At 35.4% G+C, this 16608-nt stretch overlaps 1 protein-coding gene across 1 annotated transcript in view; it reads right to left on the bottom strand.

Annotated features, from left to right (window-relative positions):
- Positions 1-12826, bottom strand: part of LOC134667645 (uncharacterized) — a 34121-nt gene extending 21295 nt beyond the window's left edge. Inside the window, exon 1 of the mRNA XM_063525068.1 lies at positions 12765-12826. Within this exon, the coding sequence (XP_063381138.1) occupies positions 12765-12795 (31 nt within the window). The 5' untranslated portion in view covers positions 12796-12826. The remainder of the gene's footprint in view (positions 1-12764) is intronic.
- Positions 12827-16608: the final 3782 nt, after the last annotated feature.

Genomic DNA, 16608 nt, shown 5'->3' on the forward strand with positions numbered 1-16608 from the left:
CATCAACGCAGAGCCGAAACTACAAAAGCCAGAAAGTTGAAATTTGCACACCAGATTGCATTTATAAAGTATACAAGAGATAATAAGCGGTTTTGAGAAATTCAACCCCTAAGGGGGTTAAAAAGGGGATGAAAGTTTGTATGGGGTTAAAGTTTTCTTTTAAGCTAGGAATTTGAAACTTAGTAAAAAGATATATTATTAATATACAAGAAAACTAATTTCAGCGTTTTTGAAAATTCATCCCCTAAAGTGGTGAAAAAGGGGTTGAAAGTTTGTATGGATATCAAAAAAAAATTCAAGTGGTGGACATGAATCTTTCTATTTAGGGATATTATTAGAAGACAGGAAAAGTAATTTCAGCGTTTTGTAAAATTCATCCCCTAACAGGGTTAAAAAGGGGTTGAAAATTTTAATCCATTACAAATGCTTTGAAACTTCGTAGAAAGGCATAATAGCCGATTACAAAAAAAATGATTGCAACGTTTTTGGAAATTCAACCCCTAAGGGGGTTAAAAAGGGGATGAAAGTTCGTCTTCGGGTGCAAATTTTATTTTAAGTTAGGAACTTGAAACTTTGTAAAAAAGTATCAAATTCAAATACAAGAAAATTAATTTCAGCGTTTTAGAAAATTCATCCCCCAAGGTGGTGAAAAAGGGGTTGAAAGTTTGTATGGTTATCAAAAAATTTTTCGAGCGCGGGACTTGAATCTTTGTATTTGGGGATATTATTAGAAGACAATAAAAGTAATTTCAGCATTTTGTAAAATTCATCCCCTAACAGGGTTAAAAAGGGGATGAAAGTTTGTATGGGGTTAAAGTTTTCTTTTGAGCTACGAATTTGAAACTTAGTTAAAAGATATATTATTAAAATACAAGAAATCTAATTTCAGCGTTTTTGAAAATTCAACCCCTAAGGTGGTGAAAAAGGGGTTGCAAGTTTGTATGGATATCAAACATTTTTTCGAGTGTGGGACTTGAATCTTTGTATTTAGGGATATTATTAGAAGACAGGAAAAGTAATTTCAGCGTTTTGTAAAATTCATCCCCTAACAGGGTTAAAAAGGGGTTGAAAGTTTGAATCCATTACAAATGGTTTTGAAACTTCTTAGAAAGGCATAATAGCCGATTACAAAAAAAAGTGATTGCAACGTTTTTGGAATTTCAACCCCTAAGGGGGGTTAAAAAGGGATGGAAGTTCGTCTGCGGGTGCAAATTTTATTTTAAGCAAGGAACTTGAAACTTTGTAAAAACGTTTTAAATTAAAATACAAGACAACTCATTTCAGCGTTTTTGAAAATTCATCCCTTAAGGTGGTGAAAAAGGGGTTGAAAGTTTGTATGGATATCAAACATTTTTTCGAGCGCGGGACTTGAATCTTTGTATTTGGGGATACTATTAGAAGACAATAAAAGTAATTTCAGCGTTTTGTAAAATTCATCCCCTAACAGGGTTAAAATTGGTTTCAAAGTTTAAATCCATTACAAATACTTTGAAAATTCTTAGAAAGGCATAATAGCCGATTACAAAAAAAAGTAATTGGAACGTTCCTGGACATTCAACCCCTAAGGGGGTTAAAAAGGGGATGAAAGTTCATCTTCAGGTGCAAATTTTATTTGAAGCTAGGAACTTGAAACTTTGTAAAAAGGTATTATATTAAAATACAAGAAAACTAATTTCAGCGTTTTTGAAAATTCATTCCTATGGTGGTGAAAACGGGGTTGAAAATTTGTATGGATATCATGCATTTTTTCGAGCGCGGGATTTGAATCTTTGTATTTGGGTATATTATTAGAAGACAATAAAAGTGATTTCAGCGATTTATAAAATTCATCCCCTAACAGGGTTAAAATGGGGTTCAAAGTTTGAATCCATTACAAATGCTTTAAAACTTCTTAGAAAGACATAATAGCCGATTACAAAAAAAAGTAATTGCAACGTTTTTGGAAATTCAATCCCTAAGGGGGCTAAAAAGGGGATGAAAATTCGTCTTGGGGTGTAAATTTAATTTTAAGCTAGGAACTTTAACTTTTTGGAAAAAAAGGTAATAAATTAAAAAACATGAAAACGAATTCAAGCATTTTTGAAAATCATCCCCCAAGGTGGTGAGAAAGGGGTTGAAAGTTTGTATGGTGATCAGATATTTTGTGAATGCGGAACTTGAATCTTTGTATAAGGGCATAGGTATTTATTATGAGAATACAAGAAAAGTAATTTCAGCAACCAACATCAAAATCCACTTGACTTAAAACTTCATACAACTTGCTAAAAAAGAAAAGTACTTAATTTCAACATTGCTTGGATATGAAAATTATAGGTACTAAAGATGTAAAATGTTGAAGATAAGATTCCACGCGGACGAAGTCGCGGGCAACAGCTAGTAAGTAATAATTAAAACAAACGGATTAAATGTCATCCTTAGAGCACTTAATAACTGGAGTGCCCATAAGAGCCATAAGAGCTTACCCCTGTGTCGAAAAACTTGCACAATTGTGCAAACTTTTGTATGGACTCATCATGTAGAAATAGCAATAAGTACATTTGATGTTCTCTCCCGCGCAAAAATGACAGCGATGACATCTCCAGTTACTGTGCTCTAAAATGTCATCTCATAATCTCATATTAACTCACATTATCGACGGGTCTAACGCGAATTATATTCAATTGAATATAATTCGCGTTAGACCCGTCTATAATGTGAGTTAATATGTGTTCGAAACGCGAAAGTTTTGGAATATCATAATCTCATAACGAGGTGAACCCATTTTGTACAAGTAAGTAAATTTTGGAAATGTTGAAATCTTGAAACTTAATCAGTTACAAGTTTGGGCTTGAGTTAGTTCAAGTTTGGGCTCGGTTTCACCAAACAGACAAAATCAGTTCAACCACATTCGTGGCCAAGTTTGGAAACTTTGAGTAACTTACGCTAAGATCATTCGTGCGAGACGGCCAAGACCAAGACGCTTAGAGGCCAGAAGGGCCTACCGCGAACCACGGTCGACGTGTTGGCTCCCTGTCACACTTACGTACGTACGAATTTACAAGTGCGACAGAGAGGATGAATGTGGCGTTGAATGTGGTGCAAATGCAAATAAGATATGCATAAGTGGTCTATTCAGATAAATGATTCATAATGATTCCGATTCATATTAATGAACACATTTAGATTTAGATTTATTTATTTCATAATATGAAATTACAATATAAATTATTTTACACTAATCTATACGAATTTATATTATGATCGTCAAGTAGGAAAATAACAATTGATTATAATTATACAAATGTCAAGCAATACACAATTTAAAAACCATTATAATCAATAGATTAATTAACTAAATTATTAACAATATCAAATAATATAAAGTAAAAAATAATGTCGATATGCATTTTGCTAATTATTTAATTGTGGGCATTTCAGTCTAATGTTTACATAAGATTTCATAGCAAAATTTGGTCCTTATATGTACTTTCAGGATCAATTATACAAACTAATAATACTTACACGCAATTACATAAAGAATATTGACCAGGTTCGATTCCCGGTTATGTATGAGAGTAAAAAAAAAGTTCGAAAGTCATTATTATTAAATCTAAAATCGAAGTCATGGCTGCTAAGAACAGATTTCGCTATCTCCCATAGTTTCTGACTTTTCCATACTGACCCATTTGGATTGATCACCCGTATACGTACCTACCGGCAAGTACAAGCACAGTGCACGATAACTAATTGACATCATTTTGATGACGTGTACGTTCGAATTGGGCTTGGGAGCCAGAACCCCTAGTGAAAATTTCGTTCGGTAGCGTGCTGTGTTATGTCTATTTTTTTTGTATGGGATTTCAGCGCGCTAAGTGGGGCGTTTTAGAAAGTCAAAATTCCATACAAAATGACAATTAACGCGTTAACGCGTACGTCACGTCACGTCACGCTATCTAATGAAATTTACACTATATGGATATACAGTACGCGAAACCGTGGCAGTTGCGTGGCGATTTGCCTTTTTCCTGCCTCCAGGGACCTCCCTTAGTAATACTAATCAACATTTTTGCAACAAGTAAGCCTTCGCACAACGAGCGTAGGTATGTGAGTGGTTAGCTACGTTTATTATCTATGGCGTAAATATTAATTTATATTTGTCATGGGAATATTTGTTTTGAGAATATTAGGTAGGTACTTATCTATAATAATCTGTTTTCGTGAGCATTCTCGGTTAAAACCATTTAAATAATTTTAAAACTAATACAGGACTTAATCGCGTAAAACCTACTTTCATTTATGGTCTGACGCTTCGAACGTAAGTTTATATACAGCTTGGCGTTTCGAACGTGACGTTACGCTCAAAACGATTTACACCTTCGCGTTTCGAACGTGACGTTACGCTCAAAACGTTTTACAGCTTCGCGTTTCGAATGTGACGTTACGCTCAAAACGATTTACAGCTTGGCGTTTCGAACGTGACGTTACGCTCAAAACGATTTACAGCTTGGCGTTTCGAACGTGACGTTACGCTCAAAACGCCAGACCATAAATAAACGTAAGTTAGTTTTAAAATTATGAGTGAAAATCGTGTTAGTTTAAATCAAAACCATTTATTTCTTGTAGCTGCATATCACTAGGTACGTATAACCTAATTGATTACGTACTCGTATACGAGTAGTTCGGTTTTTTTTATTAGCATTAGAAAGAACTTGGAAGGAGGTATGCGATTTTGGCATGTCTTTTAATTGAAAAACGCTTATTAATAATCAGTAACTATCATTTATGGAAGCAGAAGAATATAAATTATCGTATTAGATTCATAATTGTTACATATTTGCCGTAACTTATTTTTAAAAAGTGTTTTTCAATTAAAAGACACATCAAGATTGTTTACCTTATTTCTAATGCTAAAAAAACGAACTATAGATACGTAAAAGCTGGTATCATTCTAAATAAGCATTTCCATGAACCACCCCCGCTCTAATTAAAGGCATCGACACGATCTATAAATAAAAATACTTAAGTTAATAAAGTCAGAGCCTTCAAATATTATTTTTGATGACGAAAGAACAATAAGCTATTGAATTTTACCGATTATTTATTTTACACTGTGGGCGTTCCACGTTCCAAATGAAACTTTGTTGATTTATTTGTTCCTTATATTGGTAAGTTTTAAATTATCCAATAAAATGTACCTATTAATAGGGTTGTTGACACGTATATGGGAATAAAAAAAACAAGAGCTCAAATTTTCAAAATAAAATATTTTTCGATTCCTTACATTTCATTTGAAAAAATATTGTATATAACAATATACATAAATGCAATATGTCACTGACAAAATCGCAATTTCCTTGTTTTCCATACATCGAAACGGCCTCAAACGTTACATAGTGATGTCACGATGTATTGCCATTTTGTTAGAAGCGTTTCATCTGTAAAATGCGGGCGCCAGACTTTGACCATCATTTAGTGACTTTAGTATTTCTTTAAGACAATGAGTCCCATACTCGTACATACATTTCATCCTCAAAACAAATCTGATCGATTTTATAACATTCATAAAATACTGTCAAATACCTTATTGTTCATGCCCGGGCTTTTGAAATACAACTGTCATTTTTCTCTCTCCTCCAGCGTTGGAAAACTGTCAGGCATAGATACCTACGTGGCATCAAATGGCACCCATCAATAGCAAAAAGAATTGTCGCCTTTTCTGGCTACATGCCAGCCTACTTTTTGTCTAAAATATTACATTTGGAGCAGAAATTCTACCTCGAATTGGACAAATATAAATTGTTGTGTGCTGATATCTGCTATCTATTGTTGACGATGTGGTTTATTTGTAAAAGGTTCATATTGTGCGAATTTGCTGTTACTGTAATGAATTTGGTATTTCATTACTCACTATTACATACTCGTAATGTACCTATTTATATTTACCTAGTAACAAACTATTTCATAATATTATGTACCTCTACACCTACTATACCTTACACGCTACAATTATATAAGTATGTAAGTAGGTCACTATAGTTCGTTTTTTTAGCATTAGAAAGAACTTGAAAGAAGGTAAGCGATCTTGACATGTCTTTTTTTTAAACGCTTTTTAATATCAATAACTTTATTTATTTATTTATTTATTTAAACTTTATTGCACAAATTTACAAAAAAAGAGTACAATTGGCGGACTTAACGCCTTGAGGCATTCTCTACCAGTCAACCATTGGGCTAAACAGAGACAGTAATTAATTTGGTGCAGGATTGTAAATAGTGAATATGAGAATATAGACACAAGTCGACACTACAAACTATAATACTATACTATACTATTACACAAATATACATTTTAAAATATACCTACGTATATACAAATTCAATATATATAAATAAACATACATATATATAATAATTATGTACCTAGTGTGAGACATCACATAGACATTTAGTCTCGAATGCTTTCAAATAAATGCTTACGCAACTTGCTTTTGAATGAAAGCTTGCTCTGAGCTTGTCTGATAGGCAGAGGGAGAGCATTCCACAGACGAATTGCTTGGCAGGTGAATGAGTTGGACAAGAATCCAGTCCGATGAGGGAGGACAGCCAGCATCAGACTACGTGAAGCACGGAGAATGCAACCAGGACGGGCTGTTATAAACTCAAATTTAGACCTGAGATAACTGGGTGCAGCTGGGTCAAATAAAATTGAATACAGAGTACATAAAATTCGCAATGACCTGCGTTCACGAATTGGGAGCCATTGGAGTTTACGGCGAAAGGCAGAGACATGGTCATATTTGCGCAGGTTAAAAACGAATCTGATGCAATTGTTAAGGAGACGATCAAGTTTGGACAGCGAGGCTTGTGTAATGTTTGTGCAACAGACATCAGCGTAGTCAATGATTGGCAATATTAGGGACTGAACAAGTAAAATTTTAGTGCTTGCCGGTAAAAAGTTTTTATGTTTATAAAGCGCCCGCAATGTATTGTTCACCCGGCGACTGACGTCAGACACATGTGGCTCCCATGTTAAACCACTGTCGATAAATAAGCCCAGATTTTTAACATGCGCTGACAGGGGAATCACGGTGCATTCGAATACGATAGGCGCAACGAGAGACAGATCAGTTGACGAAAGCAAGCGGGGGCTTCCTAAAACAATAGCTTGGCATTTGGTGGGATTAACGGCGATTCCAAAGTCACGGGACCAAACAGCGATGCGTTTAAGATCATCGTTAATTTTTGCGACTGCACGTCCGATGTCATTGGCATTTTCTTGCGTATACAGTTGCAAGTCATCGGCATACAAATGGTAAGAGCAGCCAAGGCTATTAGTAATCAAATTTATAAATATAGAGAATAGAAGAGGAGAAAGTATACCACCCTGTGGGACGCCTGAAGTGAGCTCTAGCCAGTCAGAAAAGGACTGTCCAGCGCGAACCGCCTGCCGACGATCCTGGAGGTAGGAAGAGAACCACTCCGCCACCGATGATGAGATGTTTAAATGTTTTAGCGCAGCAAGTAAAAGATCATGATTCACCGCATTAAAGGCGTTGGAAAAATCTATTAAAACCAATACAGTTAACAGAGAGTTCTCCATGCCCTGCCTCGCATCCTCAACCACTTTCAGCAGAGCTGTCGAAGTACTGTGCCCAGGGCGAAAGCCGGATTGAAAAGACGACAACAGTTGGTTAGAGTAAATGTGGGTGGATAGTTGTTTGTGAACTACTGCTTCTAATATTTTTGACATGAATGGGAGAATAGATATAGGCCGAAAGTCTTTAAGTAAAATGGGGTTAGAAATTTTGGGTAAAGGGATAACATGGGCATTCCGCCATACTGAAGGAAAAACCCCATTGAACATTGAAGAGTTGATCAGAGAAGTGATAACTGGGAGAATGCATTCTAGGATGCGGATAATCATTAACCTACTCAAGTCGTCATGACCAACTGCATTGGACTTAATGGACATGATTACTTTACGGATCTCATCATCAGTGACAGGTGAGAAAGAAAATTTATTAGAAATAGAAGGTAAAGAAGAAATATAAGAAACGCTTAAATCTTTGGTGTCAGGGTCTAAAGAAGAACTTTTTGCAAAATGTTGATTTAAATCGTTAATAGAAAATGAAGAAAATGAGTTGCATGGACTTTGAGATTTGACTACACCAATAGATTTTAGGAATTTCCAAGTGTCAGCTTGGGATGAAGAGATAATATTTTCATGTATATATTTACGCTTTGCCGCTCTCACCTAACTGTTACTTATGAAAGCAGGAGAGTATAAATTATCATATTAGATTCATAATTTCTTTTTAATTTATTTATTTAAGGTCGTGATTCATAATTGTTACATATTTGCCGAAACGAACTATAAGTACATCATTAATTACGTTTTGGTTTTCAGGAGTTTTGGGTTAGTGAATAATCATAAAAACAACGATTTAAAACGACAATATCAATTTTTTACTTATCAAAATAAAAACCGATAATTTACCGGTTTACCATTTTTTATTTTCCCTATACCGGTTTTCAAAATACACCGGTAATTGTATTGCCTAGCAAGTCAATCATCTAAAGTCAACAGAAACTATTTAATTCCACTGACAGTTGAATAAAATTTAATCAACCCTTGTTGACGATCGCAACAATGGATGTTGTTTTGAATTGAGACTTTGACAGGATTTAAACCCAAAACCTTTGTAAATTACGTCTAAGATAATCCAGTAAAACACCCCCACAATTTGTACGAGAAAACACTTCTAAAATTCGGCTAAATCCTCAAAGAAGCTTCTCTTATGTTGTGCATATTTGTTAAATAAACGAACGGGATTTTATGTTTGCTTTTGTTCAACACAGCGTCGGGATATAATGTAGGTATAAGTACACGAAGCTCTTAAATTTTAGTCTCGATAAACGGCCCACATGACAATACATGTACGTATCACTGTCAGTTATAATTCATACAATACACAATTACCCGCTATTATATTACTTTTATTTCTATCTCCGTTGACATGTCATTTGCTGGGACGTAAATTTTTCCGTGACAACAGCTCAGCTGAAACGTCTCTCTACTGCCGTAGGTATTTGAACTTCAAGATATTCACAAGAGACGACACGTACTAGATACGTTATAGTTTAGATATCAACTAGTTCTCTTTTGCAGCGCAATTCGGGCAACCAATGTCACTTTTACGTTAGATAGAGTAAGATATCTATTAGATGTGAATTGGATCTCTAACACGCGTATTCGGGAAACGAGATAATCACAAGATCTGGAGACGATATAGAGATCAACTAGATTTACATTAGATATCGACTAGATGTGACTTACCTCCAGAATCGCGGAAACGTCAAATTTTACATATGTATCTTGTCGAAATCGTTCAAGAGGACCTCCAGAATCGCGGAAACGTCAAATTTGACATATCTATCTTACAAATATCTTTAAATTATCCATATCGTAACTTGTTGAGGTCTAGTAGAGATCTAATTCATTTTCAGAATCGAACCGTAAGTCATATCCTGTGGAAATCGTTCAAAAGTATCTCCAGAATCGCGCAAATGTCAAAGACAGGTTAGATCTTAAACATATCGTTATCGTATCTTGGTGGTGTCTAAAATATATCTAATAGATGTCTATTTCAAAATCCGAATCGGGCCCCGTTAGGCTTCTATAGTTATTCTAGTTCGTTGGTTGAGCATAATGTGCCGGCAGCTCACCGGCATAATTGCGTTATATCTGGTTGCGGTTAACGCTAAATTATTAACTAATCTCTCCCAGGCGCATATTAACAGAGCTTATGAGCTTATACTCTACTAATAACACAGCAATTAAGATAAGTAGTGGTTATATGTCTACTGTATGCGGATAAAGACTTGTCGGTTATAGAAAATAAAATACAAGAGGATTTTACCAACATCATTAAATGGGCACATGACAATGGAATTGTTATCAACATAAATAAAACCAAATGTATGCACGTGCGATCCCCGTACAGTAGACAAGTTAACCGACCGCCACGCATAGTTGGCCACACGTATGAGTGCCTGCACAGTGGGCCGCAGCATTGTGAATGTGACAGCATCGAGGTTGTATCAGAGTATAGATATTTGGGCTTATTAATAGATTACAATTTTTCTTGGAGAAATCATATCAATAAATTATGTGACAAATTAAGAATAGTACTAGTAAAACTTCACCAGTTAAAATATGTATTGGATAGGGCCACGATGTTTACATTATATTATGCACTGGCAGATTCTCTGTTTTCTTATGGACTGGCATGCTATGGTAGGACTTTCAAAACTTATTTGGACAAGATTAAATCATTACAGATACGCTTTATGAAACTATTAGTGGACAAAAAAACTAAGAATCGCTGTAAAAAAAGTGATTATGAGGAATTATTTGTGGAATGCCGTATGTTGCCAGTCCATGAGGAAGTAGGGATGTTGCTGGCATTAGAGCAGTTCAATAAAGATGAATTTAAAATCTATATAAATCACGCTAGGTTCACGAGAACAATCAGTAAAAAAATGTTAGAGGTTCCGTCATGTGGAAAAAATTATTATGGAAAAAGAAGTAGGAAGTACTTGATCCCAAAATTGTATAATGAAATACCGTATGAAATAAGGGAATGTAAATCAGCTAGGATGTTTAAAGGTAAAATGAAAAGGTTTTTATTAAACAAAATTAAGTTAAAGTTACCAGCATAAGCAATAAGATGTACCTAAATAAGTTAACAATTAATTAGGCAATTAGCTAAGTCTACCCATCTATGTTTAAGGGAGTTCCCTCTGCCAACAAACTGCCCTGCAGTTTGGCAGAAGAAAAACATCTGTAAAATAGGGTTTATTTCACCTGAATAAATGTTTTTTTTTTTTTTTTTTTTATTATTAGAACAACAGTTACTCTCATCTTATCTCTATACAATAATTCATCCTAATATCCTATCATTCTAATTAAAGCACGTTCGAATTGACCCGATAGGGCTATCCAATATATTTATCTGAATTTACTCTTTTACAGTCCAAAGTTTATCTTAAAGTGACATTCCATTTCCAACTGCAGCTGCAATACTGTTAATTTTACTATGGAAACGCGTCGCTGTCATTGTCAATTTCCATAGTAATTTGAACAGTATTACAGCTGCAGTTGGAAATGGAATGTCACTCTTATTAGGTCAAACAAATGATGTTATGCATTTAAACATACCTAACTATTATCTCGCACGAATGTGCTGTTAATCTGAATGTTAATGTGAATGTTAGTGAATACTAACAGAGGCTATCAACAAAATAGCAGCATTAGGTAGGGGAGACCGAGGTGAGTTGTGACAGAGGAGAGTTGTGACATCGTCGATTTTTTGGAATCTATTAACTAGAAACTAGGTCGCAATAGCGCGCGTTTGTTAGTTCAAGTTACGAGCTAACAAACGCACACTGTTGCGACCTAGTTTCTAGTTAATAGGTTCCAAAAAATCGACGATGTCTCAACTCTCCTCTGTCACAACTCACCTCGGTCTCCCCTACCGTAAAAGTATAAAACTTTGCCCTTTAACATAACTTTGCCAACCGCGTCACAAGTTCACTAAAAGCGAAATAACTTAAAAGTAGTTACTGTATACACTTTCTTCAGAAAGTGATACACTTTTTTCACATTCTTCAGAAAGTGTATCTGTAACTGTAATTGTATGGCGGTAGCTGACTTAATATGACTTTTAAAATAATGTATACTGCAGTTAGTCAGGTATTTTCGGAGCGGAAGCTTTCAATTCAGGCAATTGACTCAGTTTGAAGACAGCGCGAGATTTATTAGAGCGTTCTCATTTATTTGAATCTCGTAAATTTAAAACGAGCGTAGCGGGAGTTTATGCATTATTTATTATAAGAAAAATATCGTTGGAAAATTCGGATTACAAATAGGAGAGGTTTTATGAGAGTAGTATGCAATTTGTATGAATGTAGTTAGGTTGTGTTGTAAGCATGGGTAGGTACGTAATATTCCTTTACTTTCATAGATTCATTGTTGGGACAAAAGGTGTCCCCAGATTTTCATACAAATTTTGGGTGTCAGTTTTGTAACCGTGCATACTCTTAGAAAAACCCTCTTAGAGCCACTTACACCATTCACTAACCCGGGCTTAACCGGTTAAATTTGAAGTTACCAGTAAAATTTGACACTGCGTTAATGGTTTAACCGGTTAACTCTGGATTTGTACAATGGTGCAAGTGGGCCTAAGGGGTTATATAACTAAAATACTATTGATCGTAAATATTTGCTGAATAGGTACACATGTAAAGGTACATATTTTTAAGATATATCAGGCAAATGCGCAGACGAATCGCCTGATGTTAAGCTAATACCGTCACCCAGGGACACCCGCAACTCCAGTAATATCTCTAAACTGAATTACAAAACCGACAGCCATAGCACAAAACAGATAAGTATCTCTTTTGTGGCCATAGACCGAGCCGGGTTAAATTAATTAAAATGCTATTTTGTTTCTATAGTTCGTTTTTTAGCATTAAGAAAGAACTCCACAGAAGCAAGCGTGCAGTTTTTATCGGGCTCTTTAATTGTTAATAATTATCGAATTATCTAATGTAGCATGGTCAATACATATAATTTACTTCAAATTATTACCGCTATAAGTGCCGGATTTGGAACCACAAGCTTACTTCTGCGAAATATTTTCTAATGCTCAAAAAACGAACTATAAAGGGGATCAAAGTCTGCGATTAAATAAACCTTATATAAAACAAGACACTTTACTCACCACATAACGTAATTAGCAACAAAAACATCATCTTAACAATGTCATGAGTTCACTCACACACTAATAATTGCAATTTGTAATTACCACTAATCAATTTTGCTTTCTTTTAAAAACTCATCCGTTAAAACGGTTCATCTCCTGTCTCATATGAAAAAAAGAATTCGATGTCAAGGTTGGTTTCTAAATTCAAAAACTTTTATCCGTTGAATCGGTTACAAATAACGGAGCGCGATCGTAGGCCATGTCAGCGCGAGGTGCCGCGAGCGTGCCGGCAGAGTGCGCGCCGCGAGCCGAGTGCCCTCCGTACTCGCTACCCTAGCGACATGCGCACTCCACACTACCCCTAAAGGGTTCTTAAGGGTTTAAGTTTTTTAAACTTTGATGATTTATAGAATGACAACTTTTGTTAAGTGTAAAGTTGGTAATGAAACGTTCTGATTACTGTTTTAAAATCTGTAAGATGTAACATTGAATTTATAGGATTTTTTTTGTTGTGTGTAATAGTTTAACGTCTAACCCTAGTCAAATTATCGTGTATATAAAATGTAATTTTAGTTATTTAAATAAGTATAATTAAGATCTAAACTAACCTTTAACCTTTGAGTGGTAGGTATTCTAAAAACAATATTCTTAAACATATTTTAAACATACTTTGTCTATCTTCATTTAACAGAGTTGTGAAACGCATACTGCTACTCGTATTTACATTTACCGAGTGAGCAATCTTTAAAAATAAATAAAGTTAGAACAAAATAAAATTATTTAACATAGTTGCAAGCTCTGTTACACATTGCAACTAAAATTGCTATTTTTCTCAACCACTAGTAGCGGAACTCATATACAATAACTTATCTCGGCATTGTTAGAGTGAGCTCCGTCCGCAATTCTAGTCTAGTTCTGAGTAGGTACTCTTGTGCAATATGAAACAATAGGCTACATGCAGGAAAAATATTGTATAATGTAATGTCTGCACAGAGATCATTCTAGTCTCGTGTTGTAGCAAATTTAGTCCACTTTAAAAACGTCTTGAGAAGGTACTATCAAAAACTAGTCCTTTAGGGTTATAATGGCCCAAATCTAAACAAAGTCCTATTCCGCTCGATTAGTTATTTTCGCAAGGAATTCGATATTTGTTTGATTGATTTAACAAGCTCGAAGAACTTTGACAATTGCCTGCGGAATTAAACAAAGTTGTCGTTTTCTTTACGATGTGAAACCGTTGGCCCGCTGCCAATCGTTGTATTGTCTATTTACTCTTCATGTGTTTAGCGGACAATGTGCCCGCAAAACACATGAAGGGTAAATGGAAAAAAATATATAAATCCTCTACCTTTGTCAGGGTACGTCAGAGGAATGACATGAAGTCCACTAGGACTTTTTTTTATCAAACTAAGACTAAGATACATATTGTCTTCCTAAAATGCCTTCTTTTGTAGGTACAGTTATTTTTTTACAATAGGTACACAAAACAGATAACAGAGAGATAACAGTTGAGAGTATTAAAAGGATATTTAAAAAAACAATTGCCTTCTGCCGAATGGTCTTTTTGCCAATTCTAAAGGTTGGTTCACGGGTGGAAAGGGTAGTTTTAAGGTGACAATCCATTTCCAACGACAGCAGCAGCAACGACTACCATTCATTTTACTATGGAAATTGACAATAACACCGACGCATTCGTCCTAGTAGTGCAGCTGCGGTCAGAAATGGAATGTTACCCACAAGAGACACATTCGGTTTCAGATTGTACCAGCATTACTGCTGCAGCGTTGTTGTACATACAGTATTGCTGCACGAAATGTCAATTACCTGATCATCATCAACCCTGATTTAGCATTTCCAGTAAAGCAGTAATTAGCCTAATTAATTGCTAGTACTAACGGTAATCACCCCAGCAAATCCGTACACATATCGCTGTACTATGTGTGTATCGCAAAGCTTAATCTGGCTGCCCATCTGCCATGGACAAAAACTACTCCAAACGAGTTTTCCGCCAAGCCCCTGTACACAAGTTATAGTTTATCTGGAACAGTTATCGACAAGCGTTGCTCCGCGGACCGCGACTGTCGATACCAAGGGAAATTGTTAATTCTATCGAAACGAAACACATAGGAAACCGCGCCCGAGCTTAGCTCGTACGTCGCGATGGCTTGGCACCCTTCCAGCCAGCGATTGGGCTTTACTATGGCGATTATTTCACTTGTGCACTATTCAAACTGCTTCAAATGGCGACTAAACATGAATAATTTTCATTTGCAACGAAGGAATGTTATATTGGACATTTGTTCCTTGGAAATCCAGAAAAATTGTGGACCCAATAATAAGGTTTACTCCTTTTATATACAGGAGCGCTTAAGGGTCGAAGCGTTGATTATGCAAACGGCGTGGCGCTGATGATAACATTGTATGTTGAACACACAGCGTAAAACATTGATAAGTACCTATCAATGTACCTACCTACTGTTGTTAGGAAATAAAGATAAGATAAAGATAAAAGATATTTATTCGTGACGTTCACAAAACATGTACGAACATGTACAAATACAAATACGTTTACGAGGCCCCGTCATTTTCTATGGCCGAATAATGTCAGTCAACCCAGGTCCCAGAGGGTAAACTATACCTTATTGGGATTAGTTTGGTTTCCTCACTATGTTTTCCTTCACCGAAAACTTCACGTTTTGGTCGGTTATTCCTATTAATATAATAATGCGTACGTGCAGGAAGTACGTGCAAGAATGTTTTTTGCCATAAATAGTCACAAAAGCATACGAACCAAAAACTCAAATCGGCGAACACTAACAAATAACCCAGGAAATTTATTCCCATCTACTAGCAAATCCCTGCGAATACATATTGAGTTCGGGTTCAGAGGTAATTAATTGTGTTTTAGCTAATCCTTACAGTAATGAGGTGGACTGGTGAATAATCGGGGGAATCGTTTTTCCATTCATACGAACACATAAATATTCAAGACTCGCTGTTCCATGTCATCTTTGTAGAAAGCTTCGTAGTGAAGAGGATATTAACGTATTAAGATATATGTATTTTTTAATACAGTTGCTCAAAAAGTGCTACTTTACGTAGTTGTTTAGCGTGCGGAAAGTTGGTTATCTCGAACTAGTGCTTTTTACTTTTCCAATTTTTTTAAATTTATACTTGTTCCAATTCACGACTACTTATTGATGTGTTAATATTAGTTTCCTTTAAACGTCGTAATCAGCATAAAAACCTACCGTTAATGTAAGAATACGAAAAATATTACATATTTCATATTTAATTACTTACTTCTTCATCATTATAACACGTTTATTTTTTTTAATATTCAATATTGAAAATTCCGTTCTTAATAAGTTGACTGAATGGAACGGAATAGCTGCCAAACGCCCATAGATATAATATACTTAAAGACGACGTCTAACCGAGCTGTCACTGTTACCACTTTTGTTTAGTGTACGATTAACAATGTTTTTCTTATTTTTTCGCAACTGTATTAAAAAACGTCGTTCGATACACGTGCGGAAATGTCATTCTTCACTCGTCCCGAGTCTTGCCACTCGCCTGCGGCTCGTGGCAAGATATCTCGGTACTCGTGAAGTAATGACATACCTTCCGCACTAGCATCGAAATGTACTATTAACGAATAATTTTGATATTTATAAATAAAACTGAAAAAAACGAAGTAGGTACCTATATAAACTGTAGATAAAAACACAGAACTGTAGACATAACTACACAAAAGTTAAGGGCAGTTAACGTTAATTTTTAATACAGTTGCTCAAAAAGTGCTACTTTACGTAGCTGTTTAGCGTGCGGAAAGTTGGTTATCTCGAACTAGTGCTTTTTA

The sequence above is a fragment of the Cydia fagiglandana genome, chromosome 9 (assembly GCF_963556715.1).
Source record: "Cydia fagiglandana chromosome 9, ilCydFagi1.1, whole genome shotgun sequence".
In the NCBI taxonomy this organism is placed as follows: domain Eukaryota; kingdom Metazoa; phylum Arthropoda; class Insecta; order Lepidoptera; family Tortricidae; genus Cydia; species Cydia fagiglandana.